At 46.7% G+C, this 17725-nt stretch overlaps 1 protein-coding gene across 2 annotated transcripts in view; it reads left to right on the top strand.

Annotated features, from left to right (window-relative positions):
- The window catches only part of MIPEP (mitochondrial intermediate peptidase), a 133205-nt gene that overhangs the window by 107907 nt on the left and 7573 nt on the right, over positions 1–17725 (top strand). For both annotated transcript variants that reach the window (XM_032611434.1, XM_032611433.1), the window contains 2 exons: positions 1207–1328; positions 3134–3207. In XM_032611434.1, coding sequence (XP_032467325.1) covers positions 1207–1328; positions 3134–3207 — 196 coding nt within the window. The remainder of the gene's footprint in view (positions 1–1206; positions 1329–3133; positions 3208–17725) is intronic.

The following is a 17725-nucleotide window of genomic DNA, read 5'->3' as shown; positions in this document are numbered from 1 at the left end:
TACACCCAGCCCAGGCCGAGCGCCCGTCGTGAGGTGCTGGACGCCACTCAGAGCGCCGGGCCCGTGTGCCACGTGGGGGACTCTGAGGTGTCCTCGGATCCGCCGCCCCGCCGTCAGCAGGGAACTGTCTGTTCGCTTGTAGTTTGTGGCTTGATCAGTTAGGTGGAAATTGTTTATCTAGTTAAACACTTGTGGTGATGATTAAACTTTATACTTTATTTTCCAGGGGGTGAAAAGATTTATTAGATAATAATTTACCTTAGTTTAAAAACTTAGGCTTCCAATTTTTTTCCTAACAGTTTCACCGTCAGCTAAAGCACACGTGAAAAGACAGCAGTATTGTTGCACGTCAGATTTGTGTCAGTAAAGTAAAAATTTTAAGTTACAAGCGTGTCATTTGAGGATGGCTTCTGTAATTCTGGCTTTTGTAGCAGTGGTGCCGTGACTGTGCTGTGGGCAGCTTATGCCTTTGCACTTGCATAACTCTCTTCCTGCTAACCACCCAGAACCTATTTGTTTTCAGCTTGTAGGTCCAGAAAAAGAACAGTATTTGCGGGAAAGGAGTTTTCCAGTGGAAGGGTATTCTTCCCTGGGAACTCGCGTGGCCTTTTTTACAGTACCAACGTCACTGTCCTCAAAAAGAACGGCACCCGGAGCCAGGCCAGAGCGCCCTCTCCCGACCCGGTGGCCAGGCTTCCCAGCAGGCCGGAATCATGGGACACGCGTGCTGCCCCGCTGCTGGCGCTACGCTGCGTGTCTGGGCATCCTCCCTGTTTCTGCCAGACACGAGTCCAGGCGCAGTGAACCTGTACAGAACAGTCCGGTGTCAGGGTTGGTTCTGCTGAGGCCGCCTTACTGCCCCGTCCTGGCGTGGTCTCCCCCGTCGCACGAGGACCTACATATCCAGCCCTGGTGGCCTGGGGCCGCCCCGGCGCCTCGTTTACCTCCGTCACCTCTCTAGAGGCCCGTCTCCACAAACGGTCTCACTCCGAGGCCCTGGGGCTTGGGGCTCGGCTTGAGGGTTTTGAGGGGACTCACTGCAGTCCCCACAGTGTGCACCACGTGGAAAGTGACCACCTGTGAGGCCGGCCCCCTAGGGTGCCATGTAACGGGCACGTCTGCAGCTTCCTGTGTGCCTCCCCGCGCTGGGCCCACACGGCGTCTGGATGCAGCCTCACCGCCTCCTGTGTCCTTTCTGTCCGGCAGGCCTGGCAGCTGCGCTTCAGCCACCTCGTGGGCTACGGTGCCAAATACTACTCCTACCTGGTGTCCAGGGCAGTGGCGTCCATGGTCTGGAGGGAGTGCTTTCTCCGGGATCCGTTTAACAGGTAAAAAGACGGGGGGGTTCATGGCCTGCTGCATCCCCGCAGGACGCTGGGGCTGCTGCGTGCCGGGGCCCCCTCCCCAGCAGGAGCCCGGGAAGCCGGCTTCTGGTTCCACGGGTCCTTAGAAGGACCGTCCTTGGAAAGCAAAGCACTAATTTGAGACCTGGTCTCACAGTCGTTCAGAGCGGTCTGTCTGCACCACACAGGTCGCACGGTCAGGAGGCCTCACTGCGCAGGTTGAGGCCCGTGGCCCCTTAGATGCCGGGAGCGCCCTCGAGTTTCCCACGCAGGTTATTACGTTAGTCCCAGCAGCCTTGGCGGAGCAGGAGTTTTCATAAGAGGAAACCGAGGCTCAGAGGGGGTGATTCGTTCAGGGCTTCACAGCGAACCAGCTGGACTCAGATGGGAACCAGGTCTGCTGATTCCCAGGCCCTCGTCCCCCACCCGACCCCTCAGCTCTTCATGTCGTTGGCAAAGGCTCGGGTTTTCTCGGCAGTTATTCATCGCATTCAATTCCAGGATCTTTTGAACTCGAGTCTGATGTAATAGAATTTTTAAACGTTTTACAGCTTGGTACCCACAGGCTATTGTGTCTTCCACCCTCTGCACACTGTAGACATTTGGTCTACTTTTTAAATTTTTATTATTTTCAAAGGCTCTGAAGCCAAAATTGAGTACCATAAATCAATTCTGGGCATTATAATTCTTCACTGAAGATTTCTATAAAATCGGCAAAATACTATCTTGTTTAAAGGAATCACACTTTACTAGAAAACCACATGCTTTTAAATACATGTATTCCTCAGTATTTATATCTTGTTTATGTATGCATTCTCGCCTAGACATGCAGTTGCTATACTTTGACGGGCATGTAAGAAAGTAAGCTAGTAAAAATACTCAGTGGACTAGAAAATTTTTAACCTCTACCAAAAGATCCTTTTTGATCCCAGTTCTGAGAAATCTCCCGGTTGGAAGCAGCAAAGCCGAGGCCAGGCGGGGCCTCTCAGCTGCCCTGTCCACGCCCCCTGCCTCAGGGCCGCGGGGCCTCGGGGCCTCAGTGCTCCCTTCAGGGCGGAGCCAAGACGAGGGTTCGATGTCATCCTGTTGCTGAGAGTGAAGTGCTGGCAGCATTTCCGATTAGAGACCATGTTCGCAGAATTGCCCACGGAAAGATCCTGCAGAAATAGTGGAGCGAAAACGTACTTTATTTAACTTCAGTTATTTGCATTAAAGGAATTGCATTTTCTATTTAAGAAGGGAGTAGCCATCAATTTAGAGGATTTCTGTCTGCCCCCCTTCGAGTGTCAGGGACACTGTTCCTTATTGAATCCAGCTGGTGAAGAGCAGCACGGACCGCAAGTGTTCTCTGTTATCCTTAGCCAGGGCCTCCTGGTGTAATGAACCCTCTCCTGACAGCTTTTCTGACTTTACTCTTAGGTCACAGTGTTATTTTCTCTCTGTTGGGTGCCATTTCAAATTCTTTTTTGAGAGAAGAGCATAAATGATTTCAAATCTCACTTTAGAATAATCCTATAGATGACGGAGAATGGGGTACGATTTCCTACTTGTTCTGTACCACATAAACTAAACAACCCTTTCTAGAAAGAGCAGGCTTGCTCTTACAGTAAATATATCACCACTGGTCTGTCTTCATAGAGTAGGTTAAAAATCGGAATGAGACTTTTAGAAGCCAGAAGATAATGCATGGCAGCTTTTCTGAATCTGACATCAGTGTGGCTTCACTTGGGGGACTCAGGCGGGTGTGGGTGGGTGCGTGCAGGCTCCAGTGACAGTCCTCTTCTCCCCAGGGCGGCGGGGGAGCGCTACCGCCGGGAGATGCTGGCGCACGGCGGGGGCAAGGAGCCCCTGCTCATGGTGCAAGGTAAGCCCAGTGAGACGCGCTTTTTTTTTTTTTAAGGTTTATGTGTTAACATTAGCACTTTGGGTTTTGTTTCGTGTCATCTGTAATGAAAGATGTTTCCAATTTTGTCTATTTGTTTTTTCTTTTAAAGACATGATGCTTCAGCTGTGCACTTTGTTCTGAGCATCTGTTTCATGGTGTCCCACATAAGTTAGTGTGATTTATTTAGATTGAGAAAAAATTTCAGGCTTTAACTCTCAAAATGTTACTAACACTCTAATAGCAAACTGTTAAGTTATTGTGAATCCTCAGAAAGTCTGCCTTCAGATTTTAATACTCATTTCTTACTCCCTTACGAAAGCCTAGCAATACATCTGTTAGAAATTCCAAGGCATCAGGGTGGGTTTTTTACTCAAAAAATGAGAACCTATTTCAGTCTTAGACATCTCACGATGCTTGTTTTCCTACGTGCTTTTTAAGTATTTCCACGGAAAATTTAATTGTGAATGGAAGTGACCGTCGTGATGTTCCTTAGAATGTTCTCACAAATACTGCAAGGAAACGTGGGTGATCTTGGGTGCTCTCAGGATGCCGGCATTTCCATGCAGCCGGTCCCTCTGACGACCTGATGAAAGTGCATTTAGGAGATGACTCCCAGCCTTAGGGGGATGCTGTCTTCCTAGTGGCAGCGGAGCAGTCCTGCTCGTGATGGGTTGAGGTGACGTCCCTCGCGCACATCTGTTGCACCTGCTGTCCCCTCGGGCAGGGCGGTAGCTGCTCATTCATCCAGCCCGGTGGCCGAGAGCTGCTCACGTGCCAGGCACTGGAGGTGACAAAATCCCGCTGGGGACCTCGATTCCGTCAGCTTTTCTGGGAGGACGTGTTCGTCCAGGCTCAGTCTGCCCACTGCCGTGGCCAGTGCGTAGAGCGGGTCTGCCAGCAGTTTCCTGTAGCCCGGCCCTGCTGTGCTTTGGGGGTGATGCCGGTCTCCCCATCTGTGATTGCGAGAGGGTCACCCTCGACGAGGAGGCCTGTGATGCCCCCCACTTTGCTGGCTGATCCTGCCGGCCCTTGTTGAATTCTGCTACGTCCAGTCACTGTTTTACTGATTAATGAAATCTTCCAGCAGCCCTCTCAGGTGGGGTGTTCAGTACCTTCTTACCGATGGTGGAACAGCTCAGGCCCCGGCCCTGTGGTGCAGCAGGGACGGAGGAACCCCACCAGGATTGGAGCCTGGGACCTCCGACCACAGGGCCGGAGCTCTGAGCAGCTCCCTGGGTAGGACTGCCGGCCGTGGGCCCCTGTGGACTCGGTAACAGTGAAATTACCTGGCTCGTGATGGCCTACGTGGCGCCCTTTGGGCCGGTAGTTTGTGGTGCTGCGTGGACAGCCCGCTGTGAGTGGGGGCAGAAGAGGCTCCAGGGCTGGTTCTCATGCGGATGTTCTGGTGGGAAAGCTCTCTCAGCAGTGGTGCTTAGTTTATCCTTCCTGACACCAGGGTCTAAACGCCGTCTGCACATAAATATTAGCTTACATATGGCTCCAGCAAAAGAAAAATATTCAATCCTTTTCAGTGTTTGTCTTTTGGTTGGTGTATTTTCCTACTCTGCTTCCAAGATGGTTGTATCATCTCTCTGGAAATTCTGTTCTTCATATGAAACATTTTTGTGTGAAGAAAAAATATTTTTCCACGAGAGAAAAACAAGCCTGTGGTTCAAACTAGAAATGAGAATGTATTCAGACCACAGCTAACACCAGCAATAGAACTGCTCGGCTTGTAAGTGTTACCCTTTTCCTCAGTGTTCCACCGGACCTCCTTAATTCACGTGATCGGTTACAGGGCGGATGAATGGGGCCACGCGTAAGAGGGTGTTATGCCAGTTGTCACTCCGTAGGGTTGGGTTTGTAAGACAAGATCAGCAGTGGCGTCCCCTCTTCCTGTGTGCGAATGGCCGGCCTGCACCCCCAAAGCAAGAGCGTCCTGCACGATGGCTCCTAGCATCGGGGTGGCCCTAGGAGGAGTGACTGTGAAATTACTCAGCGTCGTGATATGAAAGAAGAAATATTCTAGTTGGCATTATTCTTTTATGAAAATGTAATTTTTAAAGGTGCTTCATCTGTTTTATTTAACTACTTACTAGGTAAATGTAAAGAATTATGTTACGTAGCAGAAGGTAAAGAAACTGAATCCGTACCTTCCAGTTATGTACCTCTGTGACCAAATGCCACCTTTATTAACCTCCTTACTTAAGACACAACATTTCAGGTGAACGCCGAGCCATTCCTTAGTCAGGATACCGTGCGCTGTGCTGGTGCTCTTTGTATGACCTACTCAAGTCAAACACAGCCGTGCTTTTGATCTTTGAACGATAAACGCCTCACAGGTGAACCTTGAGCTCGCTGGCCTTTTTTAGAGCCGCCTCAGGTCTGAAGGGAGCGCCGCCGCTGCGCCAGGAGCCTCGGGGAATATCCACGTGAGGCAACACAGACTTTTCTTCAAGGGCCTGTAGTTTTTTCCTCTCAAAACTCTAAACACCATTGGAAGAAAACAAAAAGTGGTTAAGAAAGTATTTCCTTCCTCGGGGGGGCGGGGAGGCAGGGAGCCGTCACATCACACAGTAAAACAGAATTGGATTTGCCATTGCCAGCTCCGGTACTTAGCAAAGTCCTCGACCAACTCGATTTCCCTAAGGGACACAAAACGTGATTTGACACCAAAACACTTTTCTAATCTGCAGGTTGAAATTGTGTCCTTATCTAGTTGTAAACACATCTGTAGCACATATAAAGATGTTATAAGCAGAATATTCAGTTACTTTAATCCTCCACTAAAACACAGGGTGGCAACACACCTGACTGAATTCAACTCTCCTAACTGCCGAGGATTCTGGGGTGAGTTGAACTCTGTACATTCCATACAGTGTTTTCTCGTTTAAGTATCACATTTCTTAGTAATAAGAGAACTTAGTTTTTGCTTAAAATAAACCAGGATGATATGACATTTTCATTCATTTTGCCATATACTAGAAAAGTTTTTAGGTGTGCTGTGGTGAACATGACCCAGAGTTCAGTTTCTGCAGACCATTTCAGAAAATGAATGTCTCTCTAGAAAGATAAACAGTGAGTTTGTAACAAGGAGGTAATACCTGGTAGCCACCTGGAACGAGAATTGTTTCTACCACAGCAGGTAGAAGAGGGGGATTATACAGCTGTTGGGGGTCGGAGCTGTATTATTTCAGCAGTTCAAGAAGGACAGGTGAAGTCCCCACAGGAGGTTACATCTTCCAGTGTAAACTGCTTTATCTTTTACGTTACCCGAAATTCTTGAGTAAATGGCCCTTGTTGAGTTTTTAGGTTCAGATGTTACTTATCTTTAAATAACTAGGAAAAAACCAACACATTGAAAGACTTGCACTTGCCAGGTGCTTCCTGCTTTGCTGCTCATTGAATCCCTCTAAAGTAGGTCTGATTTCCCCCTTTCCATAGATAACGAGGCTCATTCTCCTCCCTGCCACCTTCCTTCCGATGCCTGCGTCTTCCTCAGGCGATCTTTCCTCCCTGCCACCTTCCTTCCGATGCCTGCGTCTTCCTCAGGTGATCTTTGAAGGCTGACGTGAGACTGAGTTGGTCTTAGAATGTGAAGATGTCAGTGGCCTGAGCCTTGAGGCCTCAGTGATCCCCAAAGTCTGTGTGTTTTCAATGTCACATCCTAACTATTCCCATTGACACTGGTGAGGCCTGCCTGACAGCCGCTGATGAGCAGTAAAATTTTCCGTGATCTGTTTTCATATAAGCTCTTTAGACTTCTGTGGCGAAGCTATCAACTTGAGTCACAGTCGTTCCCGTGGGATGATTCTCACCACAGCCGCGTAAGCACGGTGCCCACCGAGTTTCACATTTCTGCTTCTGGTTATGGATCCTGTGTGCTCTCGCCTGCAGCCTTGGCACAGAGGATTTTGTGGGGAAAGGAAAGGTTAAAGCCCAAGATTTTAGCGTTCCAAGTGGTTATTTTTAAATATTAAACAACTTTATTTCTGTTCTCCTTTCCAGAAAAGAGACTCTTAGCTTTATGACTTTTGGCCCAAAGCAGTATGAAAGTAGAGATATAACATTAGAACTTGACAGAGTTTTAAAAAGGACGAAACATCAGATAAGATGAAAAGGAATAGTAGATAAATTCTCAGCGAAGCTCCCTTCAGTCTGTTCTGTGTCACCAGACTGACTTATGGAACCAAAGTCTAGAAGCCCCAGGCCTCACTGTAAGCTGATTAAAATCGCAAGAGCTCACACTTCTGCAGAGCTTCATGGCTTTCAAAACACATTCGTCGTTGCCATAACTATCCTATATCATCTCTTCTTACTACATCGTACTCTTATTCAAGAAACAAGTCAGAAACGTGTGGTGTGTATTCCAAATGGGCACCCTCGTCCCCCAGGGAGATTAATACAAACGGTGTACAATGGTAACCTCTCTCCTTGGTCCTAGGAGCAGGGAGCACCCAGAGCTTGGTTTGACACCTTCTCCCCTAGAGGAAGCAGGGCTCCTTGGGGGAAGGGCTGACTCCAGGGCTGGCCTGCAGCACCAGGAAGGAGGAAGGTGCCCAGGAATACACACGAGGATGGGCATGTGTGTCACGAGGGACAGGCTCCCACTATAAACGAACCCTCAACGGCCAGAACTTTAACAATTTGAGCAAAAAAGTAAGGCAGCATTGGGAAATAATACCAAGTATAAGTGTGTATCCATGAGCCCGCCCTGACAGGAACGATTGAATGAATCAGCGGGGCAGACCTCCCGTGCAGGAGAGTTCAGATGGTTTCTGTAGGTGCCCCCTGCCCCCCGAGTGTGGGCTGCATGGTGACCTCCCCCTTTCATACTGTGCTCTGGAAGAAAGGGAGAGAGACTTTACATGAAACTCTGCCTCGGCCAGGTGTTCAGGGTCAGCACCAGCAAGGTGAGTCATGCTGCCACGACCCCTAGTGTGATGAGAAGGGCACCTCACCTCTGGGGTCTTCCTTCCCAGGGCGTCACAGACAAGGGGCACCAGAGTCGAGCCTCGGCTCTCTGCGAGGAGGAGACGGCTAGGCCCGCGCTGTGCCCTGGCGCCTGCAGCAGGCTGTGCCGTGCACGCCCTCCGTGGGCACCTGCTGCGTTAATGCATACTTAAGTGTTAGAGTTTACCTGGAAGAGCAGGTGTCTCCTGCGCCATTAACAACGTGATTATGGGGGATCGAACAAGATGGTGGAATAGAGGAGGGCATGGAGCTTACCTCCCCCGAGGAACACATCAAACACACATCCATGTGTGGCATGAGTCTCACGGAAAACTAACTGGAAACTGGCAGGAGGACTCCTGTACAAGCGAGGCTGTAATGGGGTAGGAAAGGAAGAAAAGTGATCGGGTCTGGACCAGTGCCCCTGGGAGGGGACTCAGAGGAAAAGAGAGACGACACAGGCAGAGACGTGCTCTGGGCAGTGAGCGGTGAGAGCCGCAGACTGGGCACCTCTGTCCTGGCGTCCAGCACAGGGCAGGTGGGCCCCGAGGCACAGAGGAAAGGGCGGGTTGAAGGCTTCTCTGGTGCTGACCAGGTTTCCGCCGGCTGCCTCAGCGCACGCTCCAGCCCCGCACGCTCCACGTCACCGGGCAGCACAGGGTCTACGGCAGAAGACTCACGTGGGACCCAGAGGCCACTGGGACAGAGCCTGGACAGGGTGGTGGCAACCAGTGTTGGCGCCCACTCAAGCAGTCCCCCCGAAGCCCAGAACTCTGACAGCAGCTGCTCCACCACAGCTCACAGCCCAGCGTGCACTGAGGCTCCACTTGGGCCCCATCCGCCCTGCAGTGCGGCCCTACAACGGGCAGGGGCGGCCATGAGGGACGAAGGGGACTCTCTCCTGAGGCTTTCTCCACAGAGCCAGGGAACACGGCGGGCACCGCACAGGCCGTGCGTCAGAGACAGCCCAGACCTCTGGCTGCAGCCAGCATGTGCCGACAGCCTGCACAGGCCCCCTTGCTTCAGCATCCCCGCCTCTGCAGCAAGGGTCCCAGCGTAGGGAGCAGGGAAAGCACGCATGTACAGGGAACAGAGCCAGCCCAGGCCTGACCCTTGGGGCTTCTGCTCCAGCACCTTGGGGTCAGATCCCACCCCCAATAGGGCAGTGATGGCCACTGAGCAGAAGGGAAGTCTTGCTTCACACCCAGCTCCAGCTCTAGCTCCTCCAGCCCCAGCCCCACCCCTACCAAGGTGATAGCTTCCAGCACACCCTGAGGAAGACACGGCTTGTGTCCACATCAGATCAACTTTCCCACCAAAGGCATTAGACACTCACAGTCTGTATAGGGCCAGTCCCTCATACGAACGTGGTCCCTTCAAGACCACAGTAGGAAACTGTTGCATCTAAATTCACAGAGGCAGAGGAATTGCTCTCAGTTGAAATAATGAGAGAAAACCCCTGAAAAAAGCAATAAAACAGAAATAATTTATCAGATGAAGAATTGAAAGCATCGGTAATAAAACTGTTAATTAGAGAACAGTGAGCGTTCTAACAAGGAACTAGAAAATATGAAAAAGACCCAGTCAGAAAAGAAGAATTCAATCACTGCAATCGAAACACACACTAGACAGAATGAACAGCAGACGAAGCAATGCAGAAGAACACTTAAGGAAGATACAGTAAATGTAAATGTAAAAAAAAGTCAATGTAAAGGTTACAAGATCTCTGGGTAACATTAAGCATACCAACATTCACATTATAGGGGGTCCCAGAAGAGAGAAAAGGGTACTGAAAGTGTATTTGAAGAAATTATGGCTGAAAACTTCCCAGATCTGGAGAAGGAAACGGATATCCAGAGGGTCCCAAACAAGATAAACCCAAACAGACCCACACCAAGACATTGTAATTAAAATGGCAACAGTTAAAGAGAGAAGCCTAAAGGCAGCAGCAAGAAAAAAATAACCATATACAAGGGAATGTGCATAAGGCTACCAGCTGATTTCCCCCACAAGCTTTGCAGGCCAGAAGAGACTGACACGATATATTCACAGTGCTGAAAGGGAAAAGCCTGCAACCTAGGATACTCTACCCAGCATGATTTTCATTTAGAATCTAAGGAGAGAGAACTTCTCAGACAAACAAAAACTAAGAGTTCATCAATGCTAAACCTACCCCAAAGGAAATATTAAAGAATCTTCTCTAAGTGGAAAAGAATCTACAGGAAAGGGAAACTCCGTAAGGACTGAGGATCAACCACTTAAATAAGCCAGTACGAAGATAAAAAGACAAGAAAAATGTAAAAGCAACTATAACGATAATAAGCAGTTAAGTGATAAACATGAATATAAAGTATGACATCAGAGTCACAGAGTGGGGGAGGGGTAAAAAGTGTGGATCTTCTAGAACATGAAGTTAAATGACTATCAGTTTCAAACAAGTAGGTAAAATTATAGATCAGTATATATATAAACCCCATGGTAATCACAAATCAAAAACCTACAATAGATACACAAAAACTAAAAAGAAAGGAAAACAAGCATACTACTAAAGAAAATCGTCAAACCACAAAAAGGGAAAAAAAAAGAAGAAACGAACAGAGAAGAACTAAAAAAAGCAACTGGAAAACAAGGGAAAAAATGGCAGTAAGTACATACCTATCAGTAATTACTTTAAATGTCAATGGACTAAATGCTCTGATCAAGAGACATAGGGTGGCTGATCGGATTAAAAAAAAAAAAACAAGACCCTTCTATATGCTGCCTACAAGAGACTTACTTCAGAGCTAAAGACACACACACTGAAAGTGAGGGGATGATAAAAGATACTTCATGCAAACAAATGACAAGACAGTGGGCATAGCAATACTTACCAGATAAAACAGACTTTAAAACAAAGGCTATAACAAAAGACAAAGAAGGGCATTATACAATGATAAAGGAACTCAATATAAGAAGAGGATATTACACTCATTAACATATAGGCAGCCAGGACAGGAGCACCTAAATATATGAAGCAAATACTAACAGACATAAAGGGAGAAACTGACAATAATACAATAATCTTAGGGGACTTTAACACCCCACTTACATCAATGGACAGATAATCCAGACAGAAAACCAATAAGGCAACAGTGGTCTTAAATGACACAACAGACTAGTTTGACTTAATTGATATCTACAGGACATTCCATCCATAAACGGCAGAATACACATTCTTCTCACGTGCACATGGAATGACCTCTAGTATAGATCACATGCTAAGCCACAAAACAATTCTCAAAAAATTGAAGAAGACAGAAATTATAGCAAGCGTTTTCTCCCAACCACAACAGTATGAAACTAGAAATCAGTTACAGAAGGAAAAATGGGAAAAGAACAAACACGTGGACACTATAAAAACCAGTGGGTCAGTGAACAAAGCAAAGAGGAAATCAGAAAATACCTCGAGACAAGTCAAAGTGGAAATACAACTCTCCAAAATCAGTGCAAGCAGAGGGAAGTTCACGGCAATACAGGCCTTCCTTGAAACACAAGAAAAATCTCATATAAACAGTCTAACCTACCACCTAACGGAATTAGAAAAAGAAGAGCCAACAAAGCCCAAAATCAGGAGAAGGAAAGAAATAATAAAGATCAGAGAAAATAAATAAAATAGAGATAAAAAATAGGAAAGATCAGTAAAACCAAGAGCTGGGGTTTTTTTTGAAAAGATAAAATTGACAAACCTCTAGCAAGGCTCACCAAGAAGAAAAGAGAGAGGGCCCAAAGAAACAAAGTAAATGAAAGAGCAAAAATAACAACCAATACCACAGAGATAAAAAATCATAAAAGAATACTATGACAATAAATAGGACAACTTAGAAAAAATGGACAAATTTCTAGAAACATACAGCATGCCAAGACTGAATCAAGAAGAAACAATTTGAACAGACTGATCACTAGCAGTGAAACTGTAAAAAACTCCCAGCAAACAAAAGTGAGGACCGGACGGCTTCACAGGGGAATTCTACCAAACATACAAATAAAAGCTAATACTTATCTTCCTCAAACTATTCCCCAGAATTGAAGAGAGTGGAACACTCCCAAGGTCATTCTACAAGACTACCATTACCCTGATACCAAAACCAAAGACGATACAAAAAAAAGAAAATTACAGGCCAATATCTTTGATGAATATAGATGCAAAAATTCTCAACAAAATATTAGCAAGCCAAATCCAAAATATGTTAAAAGGATCATACACCATAATCAAGGGAGATTTATTCCAGGTATGCAAGGATGGTTCAGTACTCGCAAGTCAATCAGTGTGGTACAACACGTTAATAAAAATCAAATGATCGTCTCAAAAGACACAGCAAAAGTATTTGACAAAATTCAGCATCTATTCATGATTAAAACTCTTACCAAAGTTGGTATAGAGGAAATATATCTCAACATAATCAAGAACATTTATGACAGACTACAGCTACCATCATACTCAGCAGTGAAAAGATGAAAAAAGCCTTTCCTCTAAATTCAGGAACAAGGCAGAGATGCCCACTCTTGCCATCAATTTAATATAGTATTAGAGGTCCTAGCCACAGCAGTCAGACAAGAAATAAAAGGCATCCAAATTGGAAGGGAAGAAGTCAAACTGTCACTATTTGCAGATGACGATATTTTATATAGAAAACCCTGAAGTCTCCACCAAAAAACTGTTAGAATAAATAAATTCTGTAAAGTTGCAGGATACAAGATTAATATACAGAAGTCTGTTGCTTTTTCTATACACTAATAATTAACTATCAGAAAGGGAAAGCAAAACAAAAAAATCCTATTTAAAATCACATCAAAAAGCATAAAATACCTAGGAATAAATTAACCAAGAAGGTGAAAGATCTAGACACTGAAAACTGTAAAACACTGATGAAGGAAACTGAAGATGATACAAAGAAATGGAAAGATATCCAGTGCTTTGGATAGGAAGAAATAATATTGTTAAGATGGTCATACCTCTCAAAGCAATCTACAGGTTTAATGCAATCCCTATCAAGATACTGATGACATTTTTCACATAACTAGAATAATCCTAAAATTTGTGTAGGACCACAGAAGACCCAGAATTGTCAAAGCAATCCTGAGAAAAAAGAACAAAGCTGGAGGCATAACACTCCCAGACTTCAGACTGTACTATAAAGCTACAGTAATAAAAAGTGTGGTAATGGCACAAAAACAGACACACAGATCAGTGGAACAGTTAGCCCAGAAATAAACCCACGCACCTATGGTCAGTTAATCTACAACAAAGGGGGCAAGAATAAACAATGGAGAAAAGACAGTCTCTTCAAAGCTTAGCAGCAAAGGAAACCATCAATGAAACAAAAAGACAACCTACAGAATGGAAGAAAATATTTGCAAATGGTATGACCAACAAGGGGTTAATATAAAAAAATATACAAACAGCTCATACAACTTAGTATCAAAAAAACAACCCAATCAAAAAATGGGCAGATGACCTGAATACAGGTCATCTGTGACCTGTGGCCAACAGGCACATGAAAAGATGTTTAACATCACTGATTACTAAGGAAATACAAATAAAAACGACACGGAAGTGTCGTCACACTTGTCAGAATGGCTGTCATCAGAAAGTCTATAAATAAATATTGGAGAGAGTGTGGGGAAAAGGGAACTCTCCTGCACTGTTGGTGGGAATGTAAATTGGTACAGTCACTATGGAAAACTGTACGAAGGTTCCTCAGAAAACTAGAAATAGAGTTACCATATGATCTAGCAGTTCCACTCCTGGGTATATATATGTAGAACAAAACGAAAACACTAATTTGAAAAGATACATGCACCCCATTGTTCATAGCAGCACTGTTTACAATAGCCAAGACATGGAGGCAACCCAGGTGTTCATCCAGATGAATGGATAAAAAAGGTGTGATACACACACACACACACACACACACACACACACACTGGATTATTATTCATCCATAAAAACAATGAAATTCTGCCCTTTGCAGCAACGTGGATGGACCTAGAGAATATTATACTTAGTGAAATAAGACAGAGAAAGGCAACAAATACTGTATGATATCACTTATATGTGGAATCTAAAAACTAAAACGAACATATACAGCAAAACAGAAACAGACTCACAGATCTAGAAAACAAACTAGTGGTTACCAGTCGGGGGGAGGGAGTGGCCAGATGGGGTAGAGGATTAGGAGATACAGACTACTATGTATAAGATAGATAAGCAACAAAGATACACTGTACAGCACAGGGAACTACAGCCATCGTCTTGTAATAACTTTGAGTATAATTCATAAAAATCCCGAATCACTACGCTATACACTTGAAACTAAAATAAAACTGTAAATCAACTCTACTTCCAAAAAATCGTGATTATTAGAAAAGGGACAGGTTTTTATTCACATTATGAAATTTTTTCTAAATATTTTGTCGGCCCAAATATTTTTTGTGGTATAACTTTTATAACGCAAAAGAGAAGCAGGTCTAGGAAAGACGTCTGTCACTCAGCGGCTCCCTCTGCCCTGACTTCAGTCCCCATGTCTGCTCAGAAGCCTGGATGCCAGCTTTGCTTTTGTGCCCTGCTCGCCCACAGCAGGACTCCTGCTTCCCCGGCCTCAGTCCCTGGGGCGGGGCGGGGAGGAAGCCCCCCTCCAGGCCATCCACTTGCTCTGTGAGGTGCTCTGCCCCCTGCAGAGCTTTGCCTCTAGAAGCAGCGTGTGTCTCTTACGCGCGACACACACCTGGTGTCCCACAGGGCGTAATAAGACAGGCCTGCCCTGGTGTTTTATAATTCACCTAATGCAGGACCAGGTCAGTCTGGTAGATTACTGCAGTTACTTAAGGAACGGACATTAAAGTGGAGAATACTTTCCTACTGGGGGAGGTCGGAGGTGCATTCTGCCACCTCGTTTCTGGCACCGGGCACTGCACTCTGTTACCGAAGGTGAGTCCGCTCTCGGGGCTTTGCTGCAGTGGACTCTGGCCGCAGCCCTCGCACCCCGTCCCGCTCCGCCTGGAACCCGTGGGGACCTCCGGGGCCGAGTTCTCTCAGACACACCACCTCCGGGCCTGAGACTGAAACCTCTGTCCAGGGCGCTGGCTTTCATTCAAAACTATTACGGCAGTGTCCTTGTGTTAGTGACCAGTAAGTAATCTGATTGAATGAAAAAAGCTTTATGTTAGTTGTTGATGAAGTTAATTCATTTAACTTAGTGAATATTTAGCAAATACTTGCTGCTAACCAGGCATTTCAGGGACACAGAAATAAGAACGATACGGATCCTGCATTTACTTGAGGGGTGTAGCATCCTGTAGGAGTGACGAAGAGGATCCCCTCTGGGCCGTGTAGGCTGAGCCTGGGCACACGGCTTGGGGACTTCAGGACTCTGGGGGTTCAGCCCTCCGACCCGTCAGCTACCTTGCACCCACGTCCTCTGCACTGGTGGACGAGGCGACCGTGAGCACTGGGGGAAGGGGCCGTGCGGAGGGTACGGACCCAAGTGGGCAGGACAGGCCGCCTGCCTCGGGGGGCTCTGGACACGCCCCTCACGCTAGCAGCCGCGTCCACTCCCCGACATGTGTCCAGTCTGTTCTGGAGGCAGGCTGCCCCCTTCCTAGAGCTCATCACATTCTTTGCTTATAAATAGCAAAGGTGGAGCTTGGAGAGAACAGAAAGTAGAGTTAAGAGATGCGAAGAGCTGAGGCTGAAAGACAAGGCCGGTATTTCAAAGACACGATAAACCAGGAGAAAAGGTGGGAAATGCCCTCCTGGAAAGAGCGCCGTTTTTCACTTTTCTGAACGCATGGACTTTGGGATCCCAGGAATAAGCACCTTCTGTGGGTTATGGTGTCTTGTTGACACATCAGAAAGATAACCGCGTCCCGCGTGCTATAAACCGATGGGCGTTGTGTACAATTTGGGGTGTAGGGCAGTGGGAAGCACAGGCGCATTGATCTCTTCACCTGGGTAGGAGGAGTCGGCCTTTACCAGGAAGCGACAGGCCTTTCCTTCTCTAAACTTAGCCCAGAAGTCTCTACTACCCTTGGATTCCCCCCCCCATTTTACTGTCAAATGCTCCAGTGAATAAATTCAACCAACATAATTTTTGCTAGCTAAGATGGTAAAAAGCCTCTGGGAAAGTAGGTTTTAAACAGAATTTTAACTTTAACGTGTCGACCGCACTTTGCATTGCACACCCCGCGTGGTTCTGGCCCTGGGAGAGCGAGTGTGTCCACTGCACGCTCATGGCCGCCATGGTCCAGCCTCTGCTCCTGCCCTCCCGCTTCCAGATAGTCTGCTTTATAACAGGTTTATAACAGACGACAGCACGCCACAAGGAGAGTCACTCTCCGGAGAGGAGTGGGGACAGTGGCCCCTTAGTGCACCCGCGCTGCTCTGGGGAACAGAAGTAAGGCCGGGAGAAGCCGATGGGCCCCCTCGGTGGTGCAGAGCCCTTTACCAGCACCCGTCCCCCTGGACAGCCTTTCAGCCGCTGTTCACTTTGGGTGGGCCGTTTTCTCTGAACAGCAGCGGACTTGCTCTCTGCCTGCTGCGTGCATGGGACGGGCCGTCTCCCTTTGCGCCCCTGGAGCCTGACTGCACTGAGGTCTCAGAGCCTTTCCCTTGCGGGTAGATACCCTGTAGGGGACTCACTCCAAGAAACACCAACTATTCTGTTTCCAGATCCTGTTGCGTAGACAACGTTCTAACAGGAACGTAGATAGTATTCTTTGGAGTCTTCTGACTGCTTAGGGGAAACATCATAACGTGCTCTTTAAAGATGGTCGTTACAGAGGATGTTCCTGACGGGTGGGTACAAGTGTGCTGTTAGAAAAGCAGGTGTCACCTCCTCAAAGCTCTCACCCTAGACTCCCAGCTGACAGGATGGGGCTCAGAGCTTCCAAGGCTAAGGAATTAGGGGCCACAAGCGTCGTGGCGGGGCTGATGCTGGGGACCCACTGAGGAATCTACACTCCAGAGTCCACTGATAAAGGGTAAACTCGTACTAGTAGAGACTTCGAGCAGATTTCAGTGGAAGAACTGAAACTGACATTTGCTAAGCACCTCCGGGAATGTTGCCAGAGAGCATGGAGATGGGAAAGTTTCTCCTGGTTTAACTGGATCATCTCCTGAAGGATCCTTTGCAAGGTATCTTCTAGTGTTTGAGTCTTTTCAGCTATCTCTAAAAGAAACTTTTCCCGTGTGACTCTTATGTAACATCACTAATAATGAAACTAGATTAAGGCATGATTATACCTAAACCTAATTTTCTTCTTTGCTTAACAGTTCATCTTTACATTAAAGTTTGTAAGATAGAATAATCCCTCCTTAATCTCAGAATTTGCACATCTCAAAACATTTGACTACCATGATCACGTTCTTTTTTGACCCCATCACGTCAGGGTACGTCAAGTAAGACACGTTTAGTTTCTTAATCCCTCCTCTTACAGCACTGAGTATGTTTAGTTTAAGCTGTAGGGTCAGGACAATAGCTAAACTCCACTTACATTTTCCCTTCAA

Source organism: Phocoena sinus, chromosome 18 (assembly GCF_008692025.1).
Source record: "Phocoena sinus isolate mPhoSin1 chromosome 18, mPhoSin1.pri, whole genome shotgun sequence".
Taxonomy (NCBI): domain Eukaryota; kingdom Metazoa; phylum Chordata; class Mammalia; order Artiodactyla; family Phocoenidae; genus Phocoena; species Phocoena sinus.
The sequence above is the reverse complement of the archived record's forward strand: the minus strand, read 5'-3'. Positions and strand labels throughout refer to the sequence as shown.